Below are 23,553 nucleotides of genomic sequence, written 5' to 3' on the forward strand. Positions count from 1 at the left end.
AAATCAATCCCAGAACAACAGCAAAGGACCATGTGAAGATGCTGGAGGATACAGGTACAAAAGTATCTATATCCACAGTAAAAACGAGTCCTATATCGACATAACCTGAAAGGCCGCTCAGCAAGGAAGAAGCCACTGCTCCAAAACCGCCATAAAAAAGCCAGACTACGGTTTGCAACTGCACATGGAGAGATGTCCTCTGGTCTAATGACCATCGTTATGTTTGGAGGAAAAAGGGGGAGGTTCGCAAGCCGAAGAACCTCATCCCAACCGTGAAGCACGGGGGTGGCAGCATCATGTTGTGGGGGTGCTTTGCTGCAGGAGGGGCTGGTGCACTTCACAAAATAGATGGCATCATGAGGCAGGAAAATGATGTGGATATATTGAAGCAACATCTAAAGACATCAGTCAGGAAGTTAAGCTTGGTCGCAAATGGGTCTTCCAAATGGACAATGACCCCAAGCATACTTCCAAAGTTCTGGCAAAATGGCTTAAGGACAACAAAGTCAAGGTATTTGAGTGGCCATCACAAAGCCCTGACCTCAATCCCATAGAAAATKTGTGGGCAGAACTGAAAAAGTGTGTGCGAGCAAGGAGGCCTACAAACCTGACTCAGCTCTGTCAGGAGGAATGGGCCAAAATTCCCCCAACTTATTGTGGGAAGCTTGTGGAAGGCTACCCGAAACGTTGACCCAAGTTAACCAATTTAAAGGCAATGCTACCAAATACTAATTGAGTGTATGTAAACTTCTGACCCACTGGGAATGTGATGAAAGAAATAAAAGCTGAAAGAAATCATTCTCTCTACTATTATTCTGACATTTCATTCTTAAAATAAAGTGGTGATCCTAACTGACCTAAGACAGGGAATTTTTACTCGGATTAAATGTCAGGAATTGTGAAAAACGGAGTTTAAATTTATTTGGCTAAGGTGTATGTAAACTTCCGACTTCAACTGTACATACATATASATATATACACACACATACATACATATATCTATACACATGTGTGTTGATCTAAATGTCATTGTCAGTTACCTGGTGTGTTGTTCCTTCAATCTCCACAGGTACAATGAAGTCAGCATTACTGATGGGCTACAGCATTAGAGGAGAAGACAACCGTTTATCATCAGTTTTCAGATTAAATATAATCAGTTGCAGTGACACACGCAAAAGACAAACATATACATTAACAAAAAAAGTTAGATATTCTGATTAGGAGATGCATCTAAAAGCATAGCAAAGTTTTAAATTAGGAAAAAACTAACCCTCCCACCCTCTCAACTAACCCTGCCACCCTCTCAACTAACCCTCCCACCCTCTTAATTAACCCTCCCACCCTCTCAATTAACCCTCCCACCCTCTCAATTAACCCTCCCACCCTCTCAACTAACCCTCCAACCCTCTCAACTAACCCTCCCACAATCCAAATCATGCCTTGTTATGAGAAACATGTTAACTATGGGGAACGTGGACAACACTGATTTGTCTGCCAGTGACCATTGATTTGTTGATTGAATGTGTTAACAGCATCAGCAGCTCCCGTTTCACAGCCAGTGTAAAGAGCAACCTGATCCAGCTAACAGCTGTCCATTAACACTTACAGTCTAATAGTGGGATATAGAAGTGAGACGGGACACAAACAAAGAGGACTAGCCGATTAAACGATTACAGCTTGTTGTTGCAAATGAGTAAAGTAAGAGGTATGGATCTTGCTATTATATATAATCAACTGCCCTGGCCTGCATAGGATCAAAACAAGGTGTCTTCGAATTCTTGGTATGTGGTGAGATAATAGGTCAAACTATGTTTTCCAATAGCACTGTTTCTTATTAACAGTGTATGTATATTACCTTGAAGGAGCTGTGCACCAATGTCTCATCCAGGTCAATGACCACACAGATCTTGCCCTCATCCTGAGGGGTTACCTCGGGCAGTAGACTTGTCCCTGGAACCTGAGAGGAGCGGAACAGGGGAAGGGTAGGAAGAGAGTAGAGAAGTAGAGGATAAAGGAGTAGTAGAGGAGGAGGGTGGAGGAGTAGAGTAGTAGAGGAGGACAATTAGAGGAGGAGATGAGGGTAGAAGAGTATAGGAGGAGTAGAGGATGAGTAGAGGAGGATAGAAGATTAGAGGAGTAGAGGAGGGTAGAAGAGTATAGGAGTAGAGGAGGGTAGAAGATTAGAGGAGGAGTAGAGGAGAGAGGATGATTAAAAGGGTAAAAGAGTAAATGATTAGAGGAGGGTAGAGGCAGGGTAGAGGTGGGTAGAGGTAGGTAGAGTGACTTTTCCCCTACAATTTAAATGAAAGATGACACACCCCACACTTAAAGCTGCAATACAGAACTTTTTGGGAGACCTGACTAAATTCACATAGAAAGGTCTGTCATTCTCATTGAAAGCATGTCTAAGAAGTGGTAGATCTGTAGTATGTGCGCTATTTCTATGCTTCCCTTAAGTTTTGTTTTTGCATCATTTACTTTCGGTTTTGTACACCAGCTTCAAACAGCTGAAAATACAATATTATTGGTTATGGATGGTACAGTGATTCTCTACACAATGACGGCTTGTTTTATCACAAACTGAAATTAAGCAAACGATTCTAATTTTATCAACCAGGAAATGGCAGCGTGATTTCTGCATATTGCATCTTCAATGAAATATTCCAGAGGGAATCGATCATCTATTGACCTGGAACCTCTGGTGCGATTCTATACAGGAATCACATTTTTCCAGTTAGGAAAACCTTTTAGTTTGAGAATGAAGGGTTCAATGTGAGTTCCAGAATAATAACCAATGACCTATCTACAGTAACAAATGGGTCATCTAAATATGTTAATGTATTTGGTCCTAGTGTATATAATTAGCCCATACACATTACAATTTCAGACACGTATCCTATTGCACAATGCACACTGTCCTGTAAAAGTGAATTAATTTCCTTTTCCACCCCAAATACAATACAATTTATTCATGATTATTATTTGACCATGCTTGTCACTTATGAACATTTTGAACATCTTGGCCATGTTCTGTTATAATCTCCACCCGGCACAACCAGAAGAGGACTGGCCACCCCTCATAGCCTGGTTCCTCTCTAGGTTTCTTCCTAGGTTTTGGCCTTTCTAAGGAGTTTTTCCTAGCCACCGTGCTTCTACACCTGCATTGCTTGCTGTTTGGGGTTTTAGGCTGGGTTTTTGTACAGCACTTTYGAGATATTAGCTGATGTACGAAGGGCTATATAAAATAAACTTGATTTGATTTGAATAGCTTAACGGTAACATGTCTGAAGAAAATGGATCAAACACAGAAATATCAGTTACAATACATAGCATCATACCAAATGTGACAGTTTAATCTAAGCCCATTGTCTCTACTTCCACAAAAAAACACAGTGATATTGTCCTTTACGTACTTGATGAAACTGGTAGCGAAGGTTTTGAAGTAGATCAAGCTAAACAGAGAGATGGAAAAGACAGTTAAAGGGAAATTTCACAATTTCTCTACTTCATATTCATCATCTCCAGTACCACCCCAACATGTGAAAATGGCATGKTTCTATATTTTGTAGTAAGAAAGTGAGGAAGATAAGTGTTTCCAATGACAACAACCAATTAGTATGCCATGCCTACTCGTAATTGGTTAAAATCACAGATGATGTCATTGAAACAATTATCTTCCTCTCTTTCTTACTACAAAACATAGAAATGCACAATTGTCACATGATGTTGGGGTGGTGCTGGAGATGAATGTGCATTAACTATACTGAACAAAAATATTAAAATGCAACATGCAACAATTAAAAATATTTTACTGAGTTACAGTTCATAAGGAATTCAGTCAATGGAAATAAATTAACTTCTTTGGGACAGGGGGGCAGTATTGAGTAGCTTGGATAAAAAGGTGCCCAGAGTAAACTGCCTGCTACTCTGTCCTAAAAGCTAGAATATGCATATAATTAGTAGATTTGGATAGAAAACACAGTTTCTAAAACTGTTTGAATGATGTCTGTGAGTTTGACATGTTTCTACGAACTGTAATATGACTTTTCGTCTGAACTTTCGCATGGACCTGCCAGCACGCGCTGGATTGTGTACTGAACTCGCGAACAAAAGGAGGTGTTTGGACATAAATGATGGACTTTATCGAACAAATCAAACATTTATTGTGGAACTGGGATTCCTGGGAGTGCATTCTGATGAAGATCATCAAAGGTAAGTGAATATTCATAATGCTATTTCTGACAATGTTGACTCCACAACATGGCGGATATCTCTTTGGCTTGTTTGGGCTCTGAGCGCTGTACTCAGATTATTGCATGGTGTGCTTTTTCGGTAAAGCTTTTTTGAAATCTGACACAGCGGTTGCATTAAGGAGAAGTTTATCTAAAGTTCCATGCATAACACATGTATTTTCATCAACATTTATAATGAGTATTTCTGTAAATTGATGTGGCTCTCTGCAAAATCACCGGATGTTTTGGAAGCAAAACATTACTGAACGTAACGCACCAATGTAAACTGAGATTTTTGGATATAAATATGAACTTTATTGAACAAAACATACATGTATTGTGTAACATGAAGTCCTATGAAGATCAAAGGTTAGTGATTAATTTTATCTCTATTTCTGCTTTTTGTGACTCCTGTCTTTGGCTGGAAAAATGGCTGTGTTTTTCTGTGATTTGGCGGTGACCTAACATAATCGTTTGTGGTGCTTTCGCTGTAAAGCCTTTTTGAAATCGGACACTGTGGTGAGATTAACAAGAAGTGTATCTTTAAAATGGTGTGAAATACTTGTATGCTTGAGGAATTTTAATTATGAGATTTCTGTTGTTTGAATTAGGCGCCCTGCACTTTCACTGGCTGTTGTCATACCGATCCAGTTAACGGGATTGCAGCCCTAAGAAGTTAATTTGGTGTATTGCATGTGTGATTTCATGAAAGTTAAATTTTTATWGTAATTTATTTGAATTTGGCGCTCTGCATTTTCACTGGATGTTGGCCATAGCGTCCCACATATCCCAGAGAGGTTAATAAGGCCCTAATCTATGGATTTCACATGATTGGGAATACAGATATGAATCTGTTGGTCACAGATACCTTAAAAAAAGTAAGGGTGTGGATCAGAAAAGCATTTCTGATCCACAAGGAGCATTTCTCCTTTGCCAAGATAATCCATCCACCTGACAGGTGTGGCATATCAAGAAGCTGGTTAACAGCATGATCATTACACCAGTGCACCTTGTGCTGGGGACAATAAAAGGCCACTAAAATGTGCAGTTTTGTCAGACAACCCAATCCCACAGTAATATCAAGTTTTTAGGGAGCGTGCAATTGGCATGCTGACTGCAGAAATGTCCACCAGAGCTGTTGCCAGAGAATTGAATGTTAATTTCTATACCATAAGCCGCCTCCAACRTTGTTTTAGAGAATTTGGCTGTACGTCCAACCGGCCTCACAACCGCAGACCACGTGGGCCTCCACATCCGGCTTCTTCACCTGCGGGATCTTCACCTGCGGGATTGTCTGAGGGGGGTTGGGGGTGGGGTGCTGAGGAGTATTTCTATTTCAGGGCTCCACCCCTGTCCAGTCATGTGAAATCTATAGATCAAGGCCTAATTTATTTATTTATATTGACTGATTTCCTTAAATGACCTGTAACTCAGTAAAGAAATTGTTGCATTTATTTTTGTTCAGCGTATGTATATGTGTATATATTYTTTTCTTCTCCAGCGCTGGTCCAATAAAGTTGTTAATTTTTCAAACACTTTTGCATGGAATTATTACTTTCTCTTAACCTATTTATCTTCAACCTAGACAGCTGCTAACACCGGACAGACTTCCTAAAAGTAAGTTAGGCTGGCTGAGTACTTTATAGAAAGACCTAGCATTAGTGTAGTAGACCAACTTCTGTCCAAGAGGTTGTGGCTAGTAATAATGTCATTTTATATCAGAATTGGTCTTAAGTGGCATGTCCCATTAAAAGTTTTGATTTGAGGTAAGTCATTTGAGATAAATCGGAGTAAATAGAGAATAAAGGCTGAATGGAGATTTATATAACTTCTCCCTGACTGATAAATTTGACTTTATCTTTTACATTCTTATCGCCTCAGATTGTGTGCTGCTGTCTTCTTAAATCTGCACTTACGTTGTTCAGTAGTCTAGATGCACCATGTAATTACAAGATCAAATGGCTAATGGGGCCTAATATGAGTCTGATTCATGATGGCTCTATTAAATGTAATTAACCAGCTAGAGTAGAGCTGACCTGATTTATACGGTACAACACTAGTATTTGGGTAAGCATGGCTGTGTCCCCAATTGCACCATATTCTTGATATAGTGCACTAGTTTAGACCAGAGCCCATAGGGCTCTAGTCAAAAGTAGTGCTCTATATTGAGAATAGGGTGCCATTTGGGACATGTCCCATGTCGTCATTACCCTGCAGATTAATATCTGTGATTCTCTGAATTACAGTTTCACTTGGCTTAATTACTCATGTCCCCACACCATGTTCAGATGTCCAACTGCTCATGAACATCACAATAATTTACTCAATCCCCAGTTCAAAGTATTCTGGATTTAATTGGGCCAAGATAGACGTTGGCGATAAAGACAATTAAATTATTCAAATGCAAGCGTTTTCTCGTAGTTGAAAGGCAGGTTTACAACCACACTTCACAGATCCACAGTATATTGATGACACTGTTTTAGTTAGCATGTTGGTGAATGGGCATTCAAATGTGAGAAATTTAGACTTAGGCTAACAGATCAAACTCTGCCCTGTGTTAAGGGATCGCACCCTTTTTTTAAATTTTTTTTGCCTAAAATGACATACCCAAATCTAACTGCCTGTAGCTCAGGAACTGACGCAAGGATATGCATATGCATATGCTTGATACCATTTGAAAGTTAACACTTTGAAGTTTGTGGAAATGTGCAATTAGATCTGGTAAAAGATAATACAAAACAAAAAAACATGCGTTTCCTATTATTTTCTTAATCTTTGAAATGCAAGAGAAAGGCCATAATATAATATTGCAGTTTACGCGCAATTTAGATTTTGGCCACTAGATGGGAGCAGTGTGTGTGCAAAGTTAAATATTGATTCAGTGAAGCATTGCAATACTGGACAATCTTTTGTATCAAGTCTGCCCAAATGAGCCGAATTGGTCAATTGATACATTTCCAAGTACATACAAAAATKATWTGGTAATACAAAATGTAAGTTTACACACTACACTCCCAGGAATGTCATACATGATGGATCATTAGCGTATATACTAATTTACACACATCTAGAAGGCTGGGCGGGCTGGGTGTGGAGCTAGAGACAGCAGGGGTTCAAACTGTAGAACCCAGTTCCTACATTTGACTATAAAAATGTATTTTATCAAACAGACCTATGCTAAATATTATCTCTGGGACCCTCAGCATGACAAATCAGAGCAAGATTACTGAATGTAAGTACATTATTTACCTTCAGAGGTGAATGTATCAAACCAGTTGCCGTGATAAACGTTTTGTTATTGTGCACTCTCCTCAAACAATAGCATGGTTMTTTTTCACTGTAATAGCTACTGTAAATTGGACAGTGCAGTTAGATTAACAAGAATTTAAGCTTTCTGCCCATATAAGACATGTCTATGTCCTGGAAAGTTTGTTGTTACTTACAACCTCATGCTAATCACATTAGCGCACGTTAGCTCAACCGTCCCGGTATAGGAACACCCATCCCGTAGAGGTTTAACCTCTCTAGGCTAGGGGGCGGTATTTTCACTTCCGGATGAAAAGCGTGCCCAAAGTAAACTGCCTGCTACTCAGGCCCAGAAGCTAGAATAGGCATATCATTTAGATCAGTAGATTTGGATAGAAAACACTCTGAAGTTTCTAAAACTGTTTGAATGATGTCTCTGAGTATAACAGAACTTATTTGGCAGGCAAAACCCTGAGGACAAACCATCCAGGAATTTTGTTTTTGATGTCACTCTCTTTTCAATGGGTTTTCTACAGGGATCTAGATTTCTAAGGCACTTGCAGTTCCTATCGCTTCCACTAGATGTCAACAGTCTTTAGAAATTGGTTTATGTTTTTCCTTTGTGTAATGAAGAAGTAGGGCARTTCAGAACGAGGGTCGAGTGAAGTGTACTGTTTGTTAGAGGCGCGTGACCTGAAAGCTCGCTCCACTTTGTTTTTATCCGCTATTGAACGCAGTTTATCCCGTCTTAAATTTTAGCGCTTATTTACGTTAAAAAATACCTAAAGTTGTATTAGGAAAGTTGTCTGAAATGTTTGAACAAAGATTACAGGTAACTTATTAGATATTTTGTAGTCATGTTGCGCGAGTTGGAACCGGTGTTTTTCTGGATCAAATGCGCCAAATAAATGTACATTTTGGATATATAACGACGGAATTAATCGAACAAAAGGACCATTTGTGATGTTTATGGGACATATTACGGTGCCAACAGAAGAAGCTCGTCAAAGGTAAGGCATGAATTATATCGTTATTTCTGAGTTTCGTGTCGCGCCTGGCGGGTTGAATTATGATTGTCTGTGTTTGTTTGATGGGGTGCTGTCCTCAGATAATAGCATGGTTTGCTATCACTGTAAAGCCTTTTTGAAATCTGACACGTTGGCTGGATTAACCTCTCTTGGGTACGTGAGACGTTAGCGTCCCACCTCTTCAACAGCCAGTGAAACTGCTGGGCGCCAAATTCAAATACAAAAATACTCATTATAAAAATTCAGAAAACAAAACATATTTTACATAGGTTTAAAGATTAACTTCTTGTGARTCCAACCACGGTGTCAGATTTCAAAAATGCTTTACGGCGAAAGCATACCTTACGATTATTTGAGAACATAGCCCACTAGACAAATCATTACAAACAGTAACCAGCCAAGTAGAACAGTTACACAAGTCAGAAATAGAGATAAAATGAATCCCTTACCTTTGATGATCTTCATATGGTTGCACTCAGCAGACATTCATTTACTCAATAAATGTTCCTTTTGTTCGATAAAGTCTCTTTATATCCAAAAACCTCAGTTGTTCGCCCGTTTTCTTCAGTAATCCACAGGCTCAAACGCAGTCAAAACAGGAAGACAAAAAAATCCAAATTGTATCCATAGAGTTCATAGAAACATGTCAAACGATGTTTATATTCAATCCTCAGGTTGTTTTTAGCCTAAATAATCGATAATATTTCAACCGGACAATAACGTCGTCAATTTAAAAGGTAGACAAGAAACGCACTCTCTCGGTCTCGTGCATGAAAAAGCTCTGTGACACTTTAGGGTCCACTCATTCAGACTGCTCTTACTTCTTCATTTTTCAGAATACAAGCCTGAAACAATTTCTAAAGACTGTTGACATCTAGTGGAAGGCATAGAAACTGCAATTTGAGTCCTAAGTCAATGGACACTGTAATGGCATTGAATAGAAAACTACAAAACCAAAAGAAAAACTACTTCCTGAATGGATTTCTCAGGTTTTCGCCTGCCAAATCAGTTCTGTTATACTCACAGACACTATTTTAACAGTTTTGGAAACTTTAGAGTGTTTTCTATCCAAATCTACCAGTTATATGCATATCATATCTTCTGGGCCCGAGAAGCAGGCAGTTTAATTTGGGCATGCATTTCATCCAAAATTCCGAATGCTGCCCCCTACCCTAGAGAAGTTAACAACAAGTGTAGCTTTAATTTGGTGTATTGCATGTGTGATTTCATGAAAGTTTAATATTTATAGTAATTTCAATTTGAATTTGGCGCTCTGCCATTTCACCGGATGTTGTCAAATCGATACCGTTAACGGGATTTGATCCCTAAGAATTAAGCTCTTAATGAAAAATGTCTGGTCCATGTATGTATGCATAGTATCAGCGAGGAAGAGGCAAAACGAGATATTTCACTTTTGCCAAAATCTGTCCAAAACAAGCCTAAATCGTTTCTATGGGCTTATTTTGTGCCTAAGCTTGTCGCCTGCCTTCCCACCTTGGGCCGACTCCCGTTGTTAGGGCGGAAACATAAGCATCTTGTCATTATATACAGATCTCTAATAGTGTTTTCTGTTGGTCTGGTCATTTAACTGTTTTATTAAATGTAACTGTTTGTTGACCGCTTAATGAGGGTCTGTTAGTCATTTGCACCCCTAATTTATATTTTTGTTCAGTGAATATTACTATATAAAAAGATAGTTCTCCATCAAAGTGGAAAATAAACACAATCGTAGTGAATTTCAGCTAACTACTCAGCAAACACATTGCATAACTGTTTTACTGGCATTCTATTCATCATTTTAAATGAATTATCTACCGCCACTTTACTACTTGATTTCCCCATTGCAGGTCACGGTTTCAATGCTAATGTAGAATCAGCAACAGTGCTGGTCTAACCCTGCCACATGGAATTATTACGTTGTCTTAACCTGCATTTTTTTCGACCTGTGCAGCTCTGCACCACTGGAGTGGCTGGCTGACTGGCAGTTGTGTTACCTTGTCGATCGTCCCATTGTCCTCAGGAGGGAGTAGAGTATCCTGGGCAGGGGGTGGAGGCTGAGGGGCATCCTGTGCTCGGAGGCAACAGAAAAGCGCTTTGAAGATATTCCGGCTCCGAGGCTTCTTTGGGGAAGATTTGTTCACCTGGCCTAGGGCGAGAAGGAACAAACTAATATTAACACATGGAGAAATGTGTAAATAAACTCATGGAAGGTGAAACCCCATATGGGCCATCCCAAACCTAGACTAATAAGAGATAGTGTTGTTATATGGGATTAAAGGACAAAAATGTAATCCCCTACAACCTCCCCCTTGCCCCTAAACAGACATCTCTGGGACTCCATTAATTTGCACTCGTGAGTCTTCCAGTCAATCTGAAATCAGTAACAAACACCCACAACAAGTAGACCTACAATAACTGACACCCCTAATTGGTACCAACCCTTTTGTCACCCTCTCTAATAACCAGTATAACCTTAGGGCTGGTTTCCCCAGACACAGATTGAGCCTAGTCCTGGACTAAAAAGTTATTTCAATTAAGATTCTCCAATTAGCATGTTTTTTAGTCCAGGACTACGACAAATCTGTGTCCAGGAAACCGCCCTGGCCATAATGTGCCTTCCGTATCCCTCTCTAGAGGAGAATCCTGTTTCCACTAGAATAGATTCATCAGGCCTGGTCTTCACCSGGGCTAATAGATCAGATCAGAGCAGAAAGGAAACTGATCCTGCTCTCTGTATGGGTCTATTTCGGCATAGCCACAGTTCACCAGGCCTGATAGAAGAGGAGGGAGTCGGCTCCATTTACACACTCAGGCATTAGAGGCACGAGAGGACATAAAAAGCCACTGACTGACTCCCAAAAAGCACCCTTTTGCCTATGTAGTGCACTATAGGCCCTGGTCAAAGGTAGAGCACTAAATAGGGAATAGGGGGCCATTTGGGACACAAACAGACTCAAGAGGAGGCTACAGTCAACAAGCGCTGACTAACATAAAAGGTGTAATATGTAGAAATCACTCTGCCATTTCCTGGTTGCTAAAATTCAAAGTTTTCCTTATTTCAGTTTGTGACAAAAAAAAGCAATGCATAGTGAAGAGGATAATTGTACCATCTTAAACCGCTGTGAAATGTATTATCAATAAATACAAATATTGTATTTTCAGCTGTTTGAAGTTGGTGTACAAAACTGAAAGTAAAAGTGACTTAAACGAAACTAAACCGGAAGCATAGAAATAGCGCACATAGAACAGATCTACTGCTTCTTAGACATGCTTTCAATGAGAATGACATCTATAACTCACATTTCTATGTGAATTTGGTCAGGTCACCCAAAAAGTTACATATTGCAGCTTTAATGACAGTTAATGTATTTAATTAGACAAATGCCGACATTGCTATTAATAGTGACTATACCAGGCGGTAGGGTTAGGCAGCATCCAGATTTTCATATCGTCATACCATCCTCCTCTAATGTCGGGATTTACGGTATTAACGGCTTAGTACACAAGGGGGTACCAAAAAAACAAAGACCATTGGGCATCCATTACCAGAATGCTAACAAAATTAGCACAAATAATACCGAATTTCTATGGAGGCTGCTAGCTAAATAAGCTAACAAGTGCAAACTAAAATAAACAAACTCCAAAGACAGGCAATCCAGCTAACAAAGGAATACATGTATATGTAGGAGCTACGGAATGTCATTTTTGGTGAGTTTGGACATTTACAAGCGAATGTGAACAAGAGATTGTGGAAATTGACAAAGTTTTAAAGCATGCTTTTCTGAAGGAAGAACAGTAGTGTGTATACACTGTCTGTGTGGAGTCTGGGAGTTCTTAGGGCAAAGGCCCTGCCAGCTCAGCTCCCAGCTCCGAGAAGATGGGGGAGGAGCAGAGCGGAGAAAAAACCCAAGGAAATCAAGCTGCAGTGGCAGCTGTACAGATAACTCATCCAACGGGCTTTGAAGTCTCAAACATGGCAGAAAGCTAACAATATGATGCCCAGCCACCTTACTAATTCAGCCATTTAATTAAATAACTAGCAAGTTAAACTTAGGGGTCACAAACGCAGAATTCTTTGTTTTTCACACAGGAAATAAAATATTAAAATGCTACAGAAATATCTTGATGCGTTTTGTAAACGCAGATCTAAAATGCTTCTTATTGTAATTTCTGATTGGCATCAAACTAATGTTGTGCTTCAGTTGCATTTCTCCACTCGCATGAGAATTCACAAACAAGCATTCCATCAGCAGACAGCACCCTGTTTGATGTGTAGCTACTTTCTCCGGTACTTTTCTCCAGTGTAATGCCGGATTAACTTTAAGCAAAACATTAGGAAATGTAGCTTGCTACACTCTTTCTATGATAAACATTAGAAATAATGTGACCATGCATTGTTTTTATAAAAAATAACTTGCTTTTTGATTGTAAGCTTATTTRCTTGTGTGGCTGTCAGCCAAATAGAATTGCACATTCATCTGATGACAATTAAGCTATTTCCTAACGAATGTTCACTTTCTGTGAACTATAGTTGCATGTCCCTGATCACTCTATTGAAGCAAAAAAAAACRTCCAATATATAAAACGCAACAACTCCTGTCACTACATAGCTGGACTCAACTGATCCCGCTTTCTCTGGTTGTGCCATTTATAAACAAACAGGTCTGGGGAACTACGGTAAGCTTCATAATGTAAAATAACGTGACAGGTGAAATGAAGAACGTGATCTGCTTTGTCTCCTAATGTATTGCACAAGATGACTGCAGGTATTTACTTAAAGTAGCTACAAATATTAAAACGTATTGAAAAACCTTTGCATGGCTATTTCCATACCCAGTATACGGTATACCACCCAAGCCTACCAGAAGGTGTAAGAGGAAAGCCCCCCAAAATTGTCAGACTCCAGCCACCCAAGCCAGACTGTTCTCTCTGATACAGCATGGCAGGTGGTACCAGYGCACCAAGTCTGGAACCAACAGGACCCTGAACAGCTTCTACCCCCAAACCATAAGACTTTAAAACAAGACTGCTAAATAGCTAATCAAATAGCTACCTGATTTTTTGCACAAAGTATTACACTGACACCTCAACACACACACACACACACACACACACACACACTACATATGCACGCACACATACACTGACACCACACACCCCCACTTTCACACTCACCACATACATTGCTGCTACTGTCTATCTATCCTGTTGCCTAGTCACTTTACCCCTACTTACAGTACATAGCTACCTCAATTACCTTGTACACTTAAGTGTAACATTTCTCCACTTATAGAGATAGTAAGCACATGAAGAATGGAAATGTAGACTAAACATATTAGATAGGCTATTATAAAATAGGCTATTATAAAATAGGATAGATCCACCTGAAACAGGAGCTAGTCGATTTTAAACTCATGTCTGTTTAGTATTCTTTAGCCTACATATCACTCCCACTTTGTGATACAAATTCAGTTAATACTTTCCCCGTCCTTTATTGTAACCATTTTCTGTTCTCTGCCCAGTTCAGGTTAAAGATGCTACATCTAGAATTTCTCAGAATCCCACTCCCCACGCAAACCTAGGTGAATTGCAACACTAGGCTGCATTCAAAACATAATCTCCCCCCTCCCCTGCATCACATTTACACTTAACTTCTTATGGCTGCAGGGGCAGTATTGAGTAGCTTGGATGAAAAGGTGCCCAGAGTAAACTGCCTGCTCCTCAGTCCCAGTTGCTAATATACGCATATGATTATTAGTATTGGATAGAAAACACTCTGAAGTTTCTAAAACTGTTTGAACGATGTCTGTGAGTATAACAGAACTCATATGGCAGGCAAAAACCTTCAAAAAATCCAACCAGGAAGTGGGAAATCTGAGGTTTGTAGGTTTTCAACTCATCGCCTATCAAATACACAGTGGGATATGGGTCAGTTTGCACTTCCTACGGCTTCCACTAGATGTCAACCGTCTTTAGAACCTTGTCTGATGCTTCTACTGTGAAGTGGGGCCGAAGGAGACGGGAATGAGTAAGGTCTGCCATGAGCTGACCATGCTCTGACCATGCGCATTCACATGAGAGGGAGCTCTGTTCCATCGCACTTCTGAAGACAATGTAATTCTCCGGTTGGAACATTATTGAAGATTTATGTTAAAAACATCCTAAAGATTGATTCAATACATCGTTTGACATGTTTCTACTGACTGTTACGGAACTTTTTGACATTTCGTCTGCTTTTAGTGAACACGCTTCGTGACTTTGGATTTGTTTACCAAACACGCTAACAAAAGTAGCTATTTGGACATAAATGATGGACATTACCGAACAAAACAAACATTTCTTGTGGAAGTGGGAGTCCTGGGAGTGCATTCCGACGAAGATCAGCAAAGGTAAGTGAAGATTTATAATGCTATTTATGACTTTTGTTGACTCCACAATTTGGCGGGTAACTGTATGGCTTCCTTTTGTGGCTGAATGCTGTTCAGATTATTGAATATTGTGCTTTTGCCGTAAAGCTTTTTTGAAATCCGACACAGCGGTTGCATTAAGAACAAGTTTATCTTTAATTCTATGTAAAACGTGTATTTTTCATCAAAGTTTATGATGAGTATTTCTGTTATTTGATGTGGCTCTCTGCAATTTCTCAGGATATTTTGGAGGCATTCTGAACATGGCGCCAATGTAAACTGGATATAGGTTTTTGGATATAAATATGAACTTTATCAAACAAAACATATATGTATTGTGTAACATGAAGTCCTATGAGTGTCATCTGATGAAGATCATCAAAGGTTAGTGATTCATTTTATCTCTATTTCTGCTTTTTGTGACTCCTGTCTTTGGCTGGAAAAATGGCTGTGATTTTCTGTGATTTTGCGGTGACCTAACAATCGTTTGTGGTGCTTTCGCTGTAAAGCCTTTTTGAAATCGGACACTGTGGTGGGATTAACAAGAAGTGTATCTTTAAAATGGTGTGAAATACTTGTATGCTTGAGGAATTTTAATTATGAGATTTCTGTTGTTTGAATTTGGCACTCTGCACTTTCACTGGCTGTTGTCATATCGATCCCGTTAACGGGATTGCAGCCATAAGAAGTTTTAACATTGCAGACTCACGCTTGAGCCTTTTACTCTCAGTTTTTGTCCACCAGCTTCAGCTGTAAAAACTATATTCTTTGTAATTGAAAATATATTTCACAGCGATTTAGATGATGCAACGATTCCCTACACTATTCAGTGCTTGTTTTCTCAGATTAAGCTAACTGAAATTGAGCGAACATTGTAGAATTGTAGCAACCAGGAAATTACATAGCAATTTCAACATTGGCGCTTGACCCGATTTCCAMTAGATAACACAGACAGCTTTCCCATTTTGCCCAAATTAGTAGGCGAATATCACAGCCAATCACAACACTGGCGGGTAAGTAACACTGAAACACAATCATTCCACTATTACTGCATATATATTATGGACATTTTCTGAAATTACAATGTTAAAATATTTTTTTTTATCCTGTGTAGCACCTTTTAAGGCCTGCTTCACACTCAGTGTCTGAGATCCCCCTCGTAATTTATATCATACTTTGGACTTAGATTGACAGCAGCATCCTACTTTTGGACTTAGATTGACACAGCAGGCCTAGCCTATCAATAGATTTGGATTTCCCAACTAAACTCATCAACCCAGTTTTATCCGACATATTCTCAACTACAGGCATGAAGCTGCTGCAAAGTACACTTCCTGTTCTACACTGGAACTGGGTTCAACTTCACAACTGAAACTCATCCTACTGTCACTGTCCTGTCTGTTCCCTACAGTGCACATGACTACTGACAATGCTGTCATAAGCATGTTGTCTCCAATCTTACCTTTTCATAACAGCCGGTCTAGTGTTTGAGAATGTTGAATGGATACTTTTACAGCCATGAGTGACAAACCAAGCTTTCAAGTAGGGCTAGGCGATATATCGAATTAATTCAAATGTATGTTTTTGCACAGTATTCCAAATTCCTGTATAGCAAGAATCAAATAAATATATATATTTTTTAGTGAGTGTTTATGTCTGCATATTCTCATGTTGTCTTTTTGTTCTGGTCTCCTTGGCTCCATTCTGTGCATTCTCTCTGACAAGTGGTTTTAACTCGGTTTGGTCCAACAGAAAATCGGTCATATGGACACTGAAAGACATTATTTTACTGTAATAGAGGAGTAGTTAACCTTTCTAACGATACCCTTTGTCTCAACTTCTCAAATTGCGTACAGAGCAGACTACTAAAACAGGAGTATCAATGAAAATTGATTCTGGAAAATTCATGCTCAGTTTGTCGCTAGCTGTCTAGTCTGTTTAATAAATGTGCAACAAGCATAAAACAATTATATGGAATTGGCAACTCGTTCGCATTCTGAGAAATAAGGTAGGCCACTTGATATCAGCATCTGAACAAAGTGACGAGGCTAGCATGCTGTTTAAACAGTTGGAGACGGACAGAAGGGTGTGCTCATAACAACTCAACTGTTCTACCTTGTTCTAACTTGAAATATAAAGATTAGCTGGCACATGGGCTTGTGAGATTGTTTAGGAGACCTGGGTTAATTTTCTATAATGCCTGCTACAAAAAAAGTAAGTCATTATTAGTGAATGTGCATTATGAATGGTTCAAGTTAAATGTACAACAAAAGTGGCATTTTCATAGACAGATTTGAAAGCCAGATCAGTGAATATAGCAAAAAGCAGGTTAAACAGTTTTGATAAATTAAAGTATTATTAGAAGGCTTATATTTATAGCCTAGGTATAATTTCCCAAGCCCTGAATTCATTAAACGATTGCTGACGGTTTGAAATGCAGTGTATTTGACCCTTCATTTTACAACAAAGCTTATTTGAGCTTTTTATCCCGATAGATAGCTAGCTCGAAACCAGTAAAAGCATTCCAACAAAAACAGTGATCATGATGACCTCAGACCAAACATGAGAAGTTAGACAATCACAGTACCGTGCTCTCATCGCAAACTGAAAACAAGTCTGTGTCAACCAGAATGCTTCACACAGAGGAATCAAATCATTCCACACAGCCTTGTCTTGAAGTGTAACTATCCCCCTAAGCCATACCCCAATAACAGAAGTCAAGGAATTTACTCAGACTCTGACATTTCTTATCCCCCCTGCTCAACATGCCATCCTCCAATGTAGCATTGTGGTATGCCTACATTGCTAAGAAACAAACTTCCCCCTCTTTGCCTGTGAGATGTAGGCCTATCTGTGCAGGAAGGACAGTTGATAATAACGCGCAATAACATCCACCCACACACAAGAGCTCAAGACAATCTGAAAAACAAACATGGAGTTTCCCATCTGGACCAGGCAGGGCCTTTAATCCAGATCAGAGACAGAGAATAAAAAACACACAATGCCTTCATATCAGCTGCACCATCTCATTCCAGGCTTTTGAATGTTTATCCTTGTCTTATGGGGTCCTAAAGACAGTGTAGTTACATGGTGGTATGTCTGTGTTATACTTTTAACATATTGGTAGGATACTGGGTAGGGGTGAAGTTATCTGAACTGCACAAACATGCTTATCATATACAGCCATCGTGACCATCTTTGCTGTCTGTGGCATTAACCAGATCTTATGTTGACTCTCTGTATTGCTTAGCAAAATGAACACATTCTTTTTTTTTTTTTAAGTAGGTTGTTAGGTGACGCGACAAACAATGGACGCTATGCAGAATTCTACAAAAAACGCAGTGAACAAATCTGTTTTCACTAAATGTCAACGTGTTTGCCAAAAAATAAATAAATCATCTGAAAAAATGTGGCACTTGTTACCMATGTCTAAAAATCGAAATACTGTATGTTATGATATTTATAGGATATGAGCCCAAATGTAAATCAACTGCCATGCTAAGAACATTCAAATCTGAGGAACAGACCCTTTTGTGAAATCCGCGAAATCTATGTGTTCGTTCATTTGCTCTTTGCGATGGGTATTCTTCAACCTAAAGTAAGATTGATGTAACATTGTATTGCCAAGAAGTATGGGAAAGTCATGATAGCATGTTTCACGGTAGAGGTCTGCGTGGGACTGATTTGTCCATTCTGCTATCGCTGGGCCTGCAGCTTTTCATACCGTACCCTCCCGCACCTGCTGGCTTTCTGTCCGACTCCCACCTTCTACCGCAAGAACTGGTCCTTAACCCAACCGCAGTCCCGCAATTTTATTTTAAGCTTATGTGAGGCAGCTCACTTGCCAGGCATGGTCCCATCAATTTTGCACCCTATATGCAATATCAAAATGCGCAAAAATAACCTAGGAAATAGGTTAAAATACCAGAGATTCTCACGCGGCCCATTATTAGGCTATCGAATCAATATTTATTGAAAATTAAAAGGTGCAAAGCTCACTCACCATGATAACCTGTGCGCTCATTACACCTTTTTCTTTTAAAATGATCAAATGTTTTGACTGCAACTCAACTCACGTTGGTTGAGCACCCTCCCCCTCTTTCCATTATCAATATTTATTTACAGAAACTGTAGTTAACTATAGTCTAATCATATTTAAGTTAATGTCCTTGGAAAGATACTTGCCACATGATCCTCCGTCCATGCATTGGCACTAGGCAGTCTACTTTATTTCAATGAGACCACACATACACTAAGCGCACTTGATCTTGCATGCCCAACTAGAAGAGGAGATAGGCTTCTGAACTTGAAGCAGCGAATTCTGAGTGTGTGAATAATGCGACAAAGATGTGCTTTTCATACAATAGATTGGCCTAAGCTAAACGCATACAAAGCAGAAAGACGACCATTTCACAAAAATATTCTTATCCCAAAGTTGTCTGAAGACTCCCTGCTCCCACCCGCAGCATGACAAATGCCGACTGCGCAGCAAAGATCTCCGTCGGGTCCTGCGGAAATGCAGCCCGTTAACTTCACGAACATCTTTTGACTGAAATAAGTTAAAACGTTTTTTCTTTGCTTCTGTCATTCGAATATTTTGAGACACGAAAAAGAAACATAGCAGATTCCAAATTAGAGCTTTGTAACTACTTTTTGATGTATAGATTGTCAGGGATTGGTCCAAATTAATGTTGCAACACCCCTTTCTATGACGAGACCTAGCTTGCTAGCTGTGTGGGAGTGCCTGACGCCATTCGCTTAGGCAACGAGTCGGGCGAGAAGCAGCGTGGCATTGGCTGTGTTGGGCCAGCTGCGACTTTTGTGATTGATGATTTTATTCTTTCAATTAAAAACTAGCAGAATTCAGTGGCCACAGCCCTACAATTGATGAGAACATAGCCATACTAACCAAAAATGTTTCTTGAGCTGAAATAAAATATAAGCTTTTTGCGCATATGGAAAATGTATATTTCTCTCATATTTTTGTACTAATTTGTTTACATCCCTTTTTAGAGAGCATTTCTCATTTACCAAGATAATCCATCCACCTGACAGATGTAGCATATCAAGAAGCAGATTAAATAGCATAATTATTACACAGGTGCACCTTGTGCTGGGGACAATAAAACGCCACTAAAATGTGCAGTTTTTTCAGACAACCCAATGCCACAGATGTCTCAAGTTTTCAGGGAGCGTGCAGTTGGCATGCTTACTGCAGGAATGTCCACCAGAGCTGTTGACAGAGAATTGAATGTTAATTTCTCTATGTCAGTATGTTCAACCGGCCTCACAACCGCAGACAATGTGTAACCAACACCAGCCCAGGACCTCCACATCAGGCTTCTTCACCCTCCAGCATAGTCTATCACCAGCCACCCGGACAGCTGATGAAACTGTGGGTTTGCACAACCGAATAATTTCTGCACAAACGTCTCAGGGAAGTGCATTTGCATGCTCACCAGGGTCTTGACCTGACTGCAGTTCAGAGTCATAACCAACTTCAGTGGGCAAATGCTCACCTTCGATGGCCACTGGCACACTGAAGAAGTGTGCTCTTCACAGATGAAACCCGGTTTCAACTGCACCAGGCAGATGTGGGGACAAGAGGTTTGCTGATGTCAACGTTGTGAACAGAGGGCCCCGTGGTGGTGGGGTAATAATATGGGCAGGCATAAGCTACAGACAAGGAACACAATTGCATTTTATCGATGGCAATTTGAATGTAGATACCGCGACAAGCTCCTGAGGCCCACTGTCATGCCATTCATCCACCGCAATCACCTCATGTTTCAGTATGATAATGCATGAAATCATGTCGCAAGGATCTGTACACAATTCCTGGAAGCTGAAAATGTCCCAGTTCTTCCATGGCCTGCATACTCACCAGACATGTTTCATGATTGAGCAAGTTTGGGATGCTCTGGATTGACGTGTACGACAGCGTGTTCCAGTTCCTGCCAATATCCAGCAACTTCGCACAGCCATTGAAGAGGAATGGGACAACATTCCACAGGCCATAATCAACAGCCTGATCAACTCTATGCGAAGGAGACGTGTCATGCTGCATGAGGCAAATGAAACACCAGATACTGACTGGTTTTCTGATACACACCCCTACTTTCTCTTTTTTAAAGGTATGTGACCAACAGATGCATTTAGGTATTCCCAATCATGTGAATTCCATAGATTAGCGCCGAATGAATTTATTTCAATTGATTGATTTCCTTAAATGAACTGTAACTCAGTAAAAATCTTTTTTAAATGGTTGCGTTTTTTTCTTCAGTGTAAATACTAGTGAATTGAAATTGTGTCCCATCTATCCTTCTCTGCAGCTGGCTAGCAGGCAGCTCACTGTCTCTTCTGAGCCCAGGCTAATTATTTGCTCAAAATGGGGCAGTTCATCTTATCACCAGAGTAACGCATTAAAACCAAAAATAACATTACAATGTAACTCAACTCAGTTGTAGGTTTACCTTAGAAGTAAGCTGTAATTAGACTAGTAGCCTTCTATGTTACAGTTTAGACTTAGTGAGAAGTGTGTGTCAGGCTGTGTGTGTATGTGTGTGTGGTAATGCTGAAAAGTCTGTGTTGTGTGTATGCAGGTGGCACAGGGTTGGGTGTATTATTTGGAACTTTAGGCCTAATCAGTTAAGCTACTGAATACAGTCGAACAGTTACTAATTGGTCAAAATAATAATTTTTGTTCATTATTACTTAATCCCAATTGGATGTACTCTGTTACCACCCCCTGTGAAACATCAATATGTTAACAATATGACCACCTTACTTTAAATGAGTGAGCTTAACATGCTGTATTTTTCAAATTCCGTACAAACGAATTACCATATTAATGCATTTGCATAAAATAGTATAAAAAATTGTATTCCTACAAACTCAGTTTTGCATGAAGATATGTTAATAATATGACCACCCTAGCTTAAATTAGTCATAAATTACTGTAATACCACATTTTAATTGAATAAATGTTACTTTAACTTGGATCATCTCTGTGTTCTACATCAGGCCTGAAAATGTTATAATAATATAACCACCCTATCTTGAGACACTGAACAAAATGTGTTGAATTTAAGAATCCAGACAGGTGATTAGGTGCCATTACTGACAAGGGATTAACATTGACCTTTTCCAATAACATGAAAATAAGATCTTAGCAATGGTAAATCCTATCATCAAGAAATAGTGTTCTATGTTATAAGAAGCTTAAAACATGGAATAGAAAGTAGAACACCAGAGGCAAAGTTTTATTTTGTCCCCTAACACCCTAATAAAAAGGAGTCTACTTTGAGAGATATTTGCATGACAGTCCATGAATGAAGATTGTAGTTACATCCATGCCAAAAGAAAATTATTTATACAAACTGATATGACAAATGACAAAAGTATGCAATCTGTGACTGATTGGATAAATAAAACGATCAGGCGCATTCCAGACATTACAGTACTTCCAGACGGTCAACACTTGTGTTTCACAGCTTTTCAATTATACAAATATTTAAGATCTATGGAGTGTCTGGCTGACAATATAGGCTAGAATCGATGGTTTGCATAATATTAGCCAACAAGACAGTTGTTGGTAAGTTTGCGGTTAAAAAAAAAAAAAAAACTATCCAGATGTTCCCTATCCCTGACTGATGTTATAGTCTGCGCATAAATAGCACTAACTCGCTACGTTCTATTATTTGACTCGCGCGCTGAATGTAAAATGGACACCCACACAGTGGCAAATCTGATTCAGTACATCCAGCAGTTGGGATATCTCTAGGCCATAACCCAAATCTCCGAAACACATTCAACAAGAACCTAAATAAAATGTTGTTCACATGACAAAACCAACTCAAACCTGTCCTTACATTAATTAATTAGACTGGCGTGTAGCTATTAGCATGCTACTAGCCTAGTAGCAGCCGCTTGCTTGCTAGCTACCAGTTGACTAGCTAGTGTCCGAGTCAGCTTCAACAAGATTATATTTAAAAGTGATCACACTGCGCCAATAAACCCGAGGATTTACCTGTCTTGGACGGCAGTTGACTATCTTCTTTCTGCACTTGAGTGATAATAGAACTTTCCATCTAACAAATGCACAGCCCCTCAAAGTCCAATCCGTTCCCCCAATTCGCAGGTAGCTACTTTCAACATTCAGCTAGCTGGTTAGCAATTGCGCTTACCAACCCGTTGGTATCCTAAAATATTTAGATAAAAACGTTTTTTCTCGTGGCAATTGCAGCTAGCTGCCGCTATCTTTCCACGTTCAAGCTACCCAATTTGTCTCATGCATTTAACACGAAGTATATTATTGTAACGCCAAGGTCCCCTCTGACAGCTAGCTAACACTAGGCAAGTCCTCGCTATTGCTCCAACATGGAGAATCCAGGATAAAAAAGCAAAACAACCGAGGGAAAATGGCAGGGGCCGGTTTCAAGTTCCCCTTACTACTGATAAACAACCCTGATGACCATAATCTCCAATAAGAAAACGGAAAATATATTGGTCAAATAATTGATTATCTTGGTCCAAAGTAAGAATAGGTGTGTCTGATTAATAATGGATTGTTTTCGTTTATCGAATGCTTTGTTTTTTCTCTTCTGTGGATTTCAAGGGCGCCTTGAAACTGCTCGTCGT

The 23,553-nt window shown here is 39.5% G+C and overlaps 1 protein-coding gene across 2 annotated transcripts in view; it reads right to left on the bottom strand.

Moving 5' to 3' along the window:
* Positions 1 to 23,304, bottom strand: part of LOC111970216 (carboxy-terminal domain RNA polymerase II polypeptide A small phosphatase 2) — a 28,956-nt gene extending 5,652 nt beyond the window's left edge. Inside the window, exons 1-5 of one of the 2 annotated variants that reach the window (XM_023996815.2) lie at positions 22,943 to 23,304; positions 10,501 to 10,652; positions 3,414 to 3,452; positions 1,856 to 1,957; positions 1,041 to 1,097 (exon numbers count right to left, since the gene is read on the bottom strand). In XM_023996815.2, coding sequence (XP_023852583.1) covers positions 1,041 to 1,097; positions 1,856 to 1,957; positions 3,414 to 3,452; positions 10,501 to 10,652; positions 22,943 to 23,003 — 411 coding nt within the window. In that variant the 5' untranslated portion in view covers positions 23,004 to 23,304. The remainder of the gene's footprint in view (positions 1 to 1,040; positions 1,098 to 1,855; positions 1,958 to 3,413; positions 3,453 to 10,500; positions 10,653 to 22,942) is intronic. The other variant, XM_023996816.2, reaches the window with a different exon arrangement.
* Positions 23,305 to 23,553: the final 249 nt, after the last annotated feature.

Source organism: Salvelinus sp. IW2-2015, linkage group LG11, assembly GCF_002910315.2.
Source record: "Salvelinus sp. IW2-2015 linkage group LG11, ASM291031v2, whole genome shotgun sequence".
NCBI lineage: Eukaryota > Metazoa > Chordata > Actinopteri > Salmoniformes > Salmonidae > Salvelinus > Salvelinus sp. IW2-2015.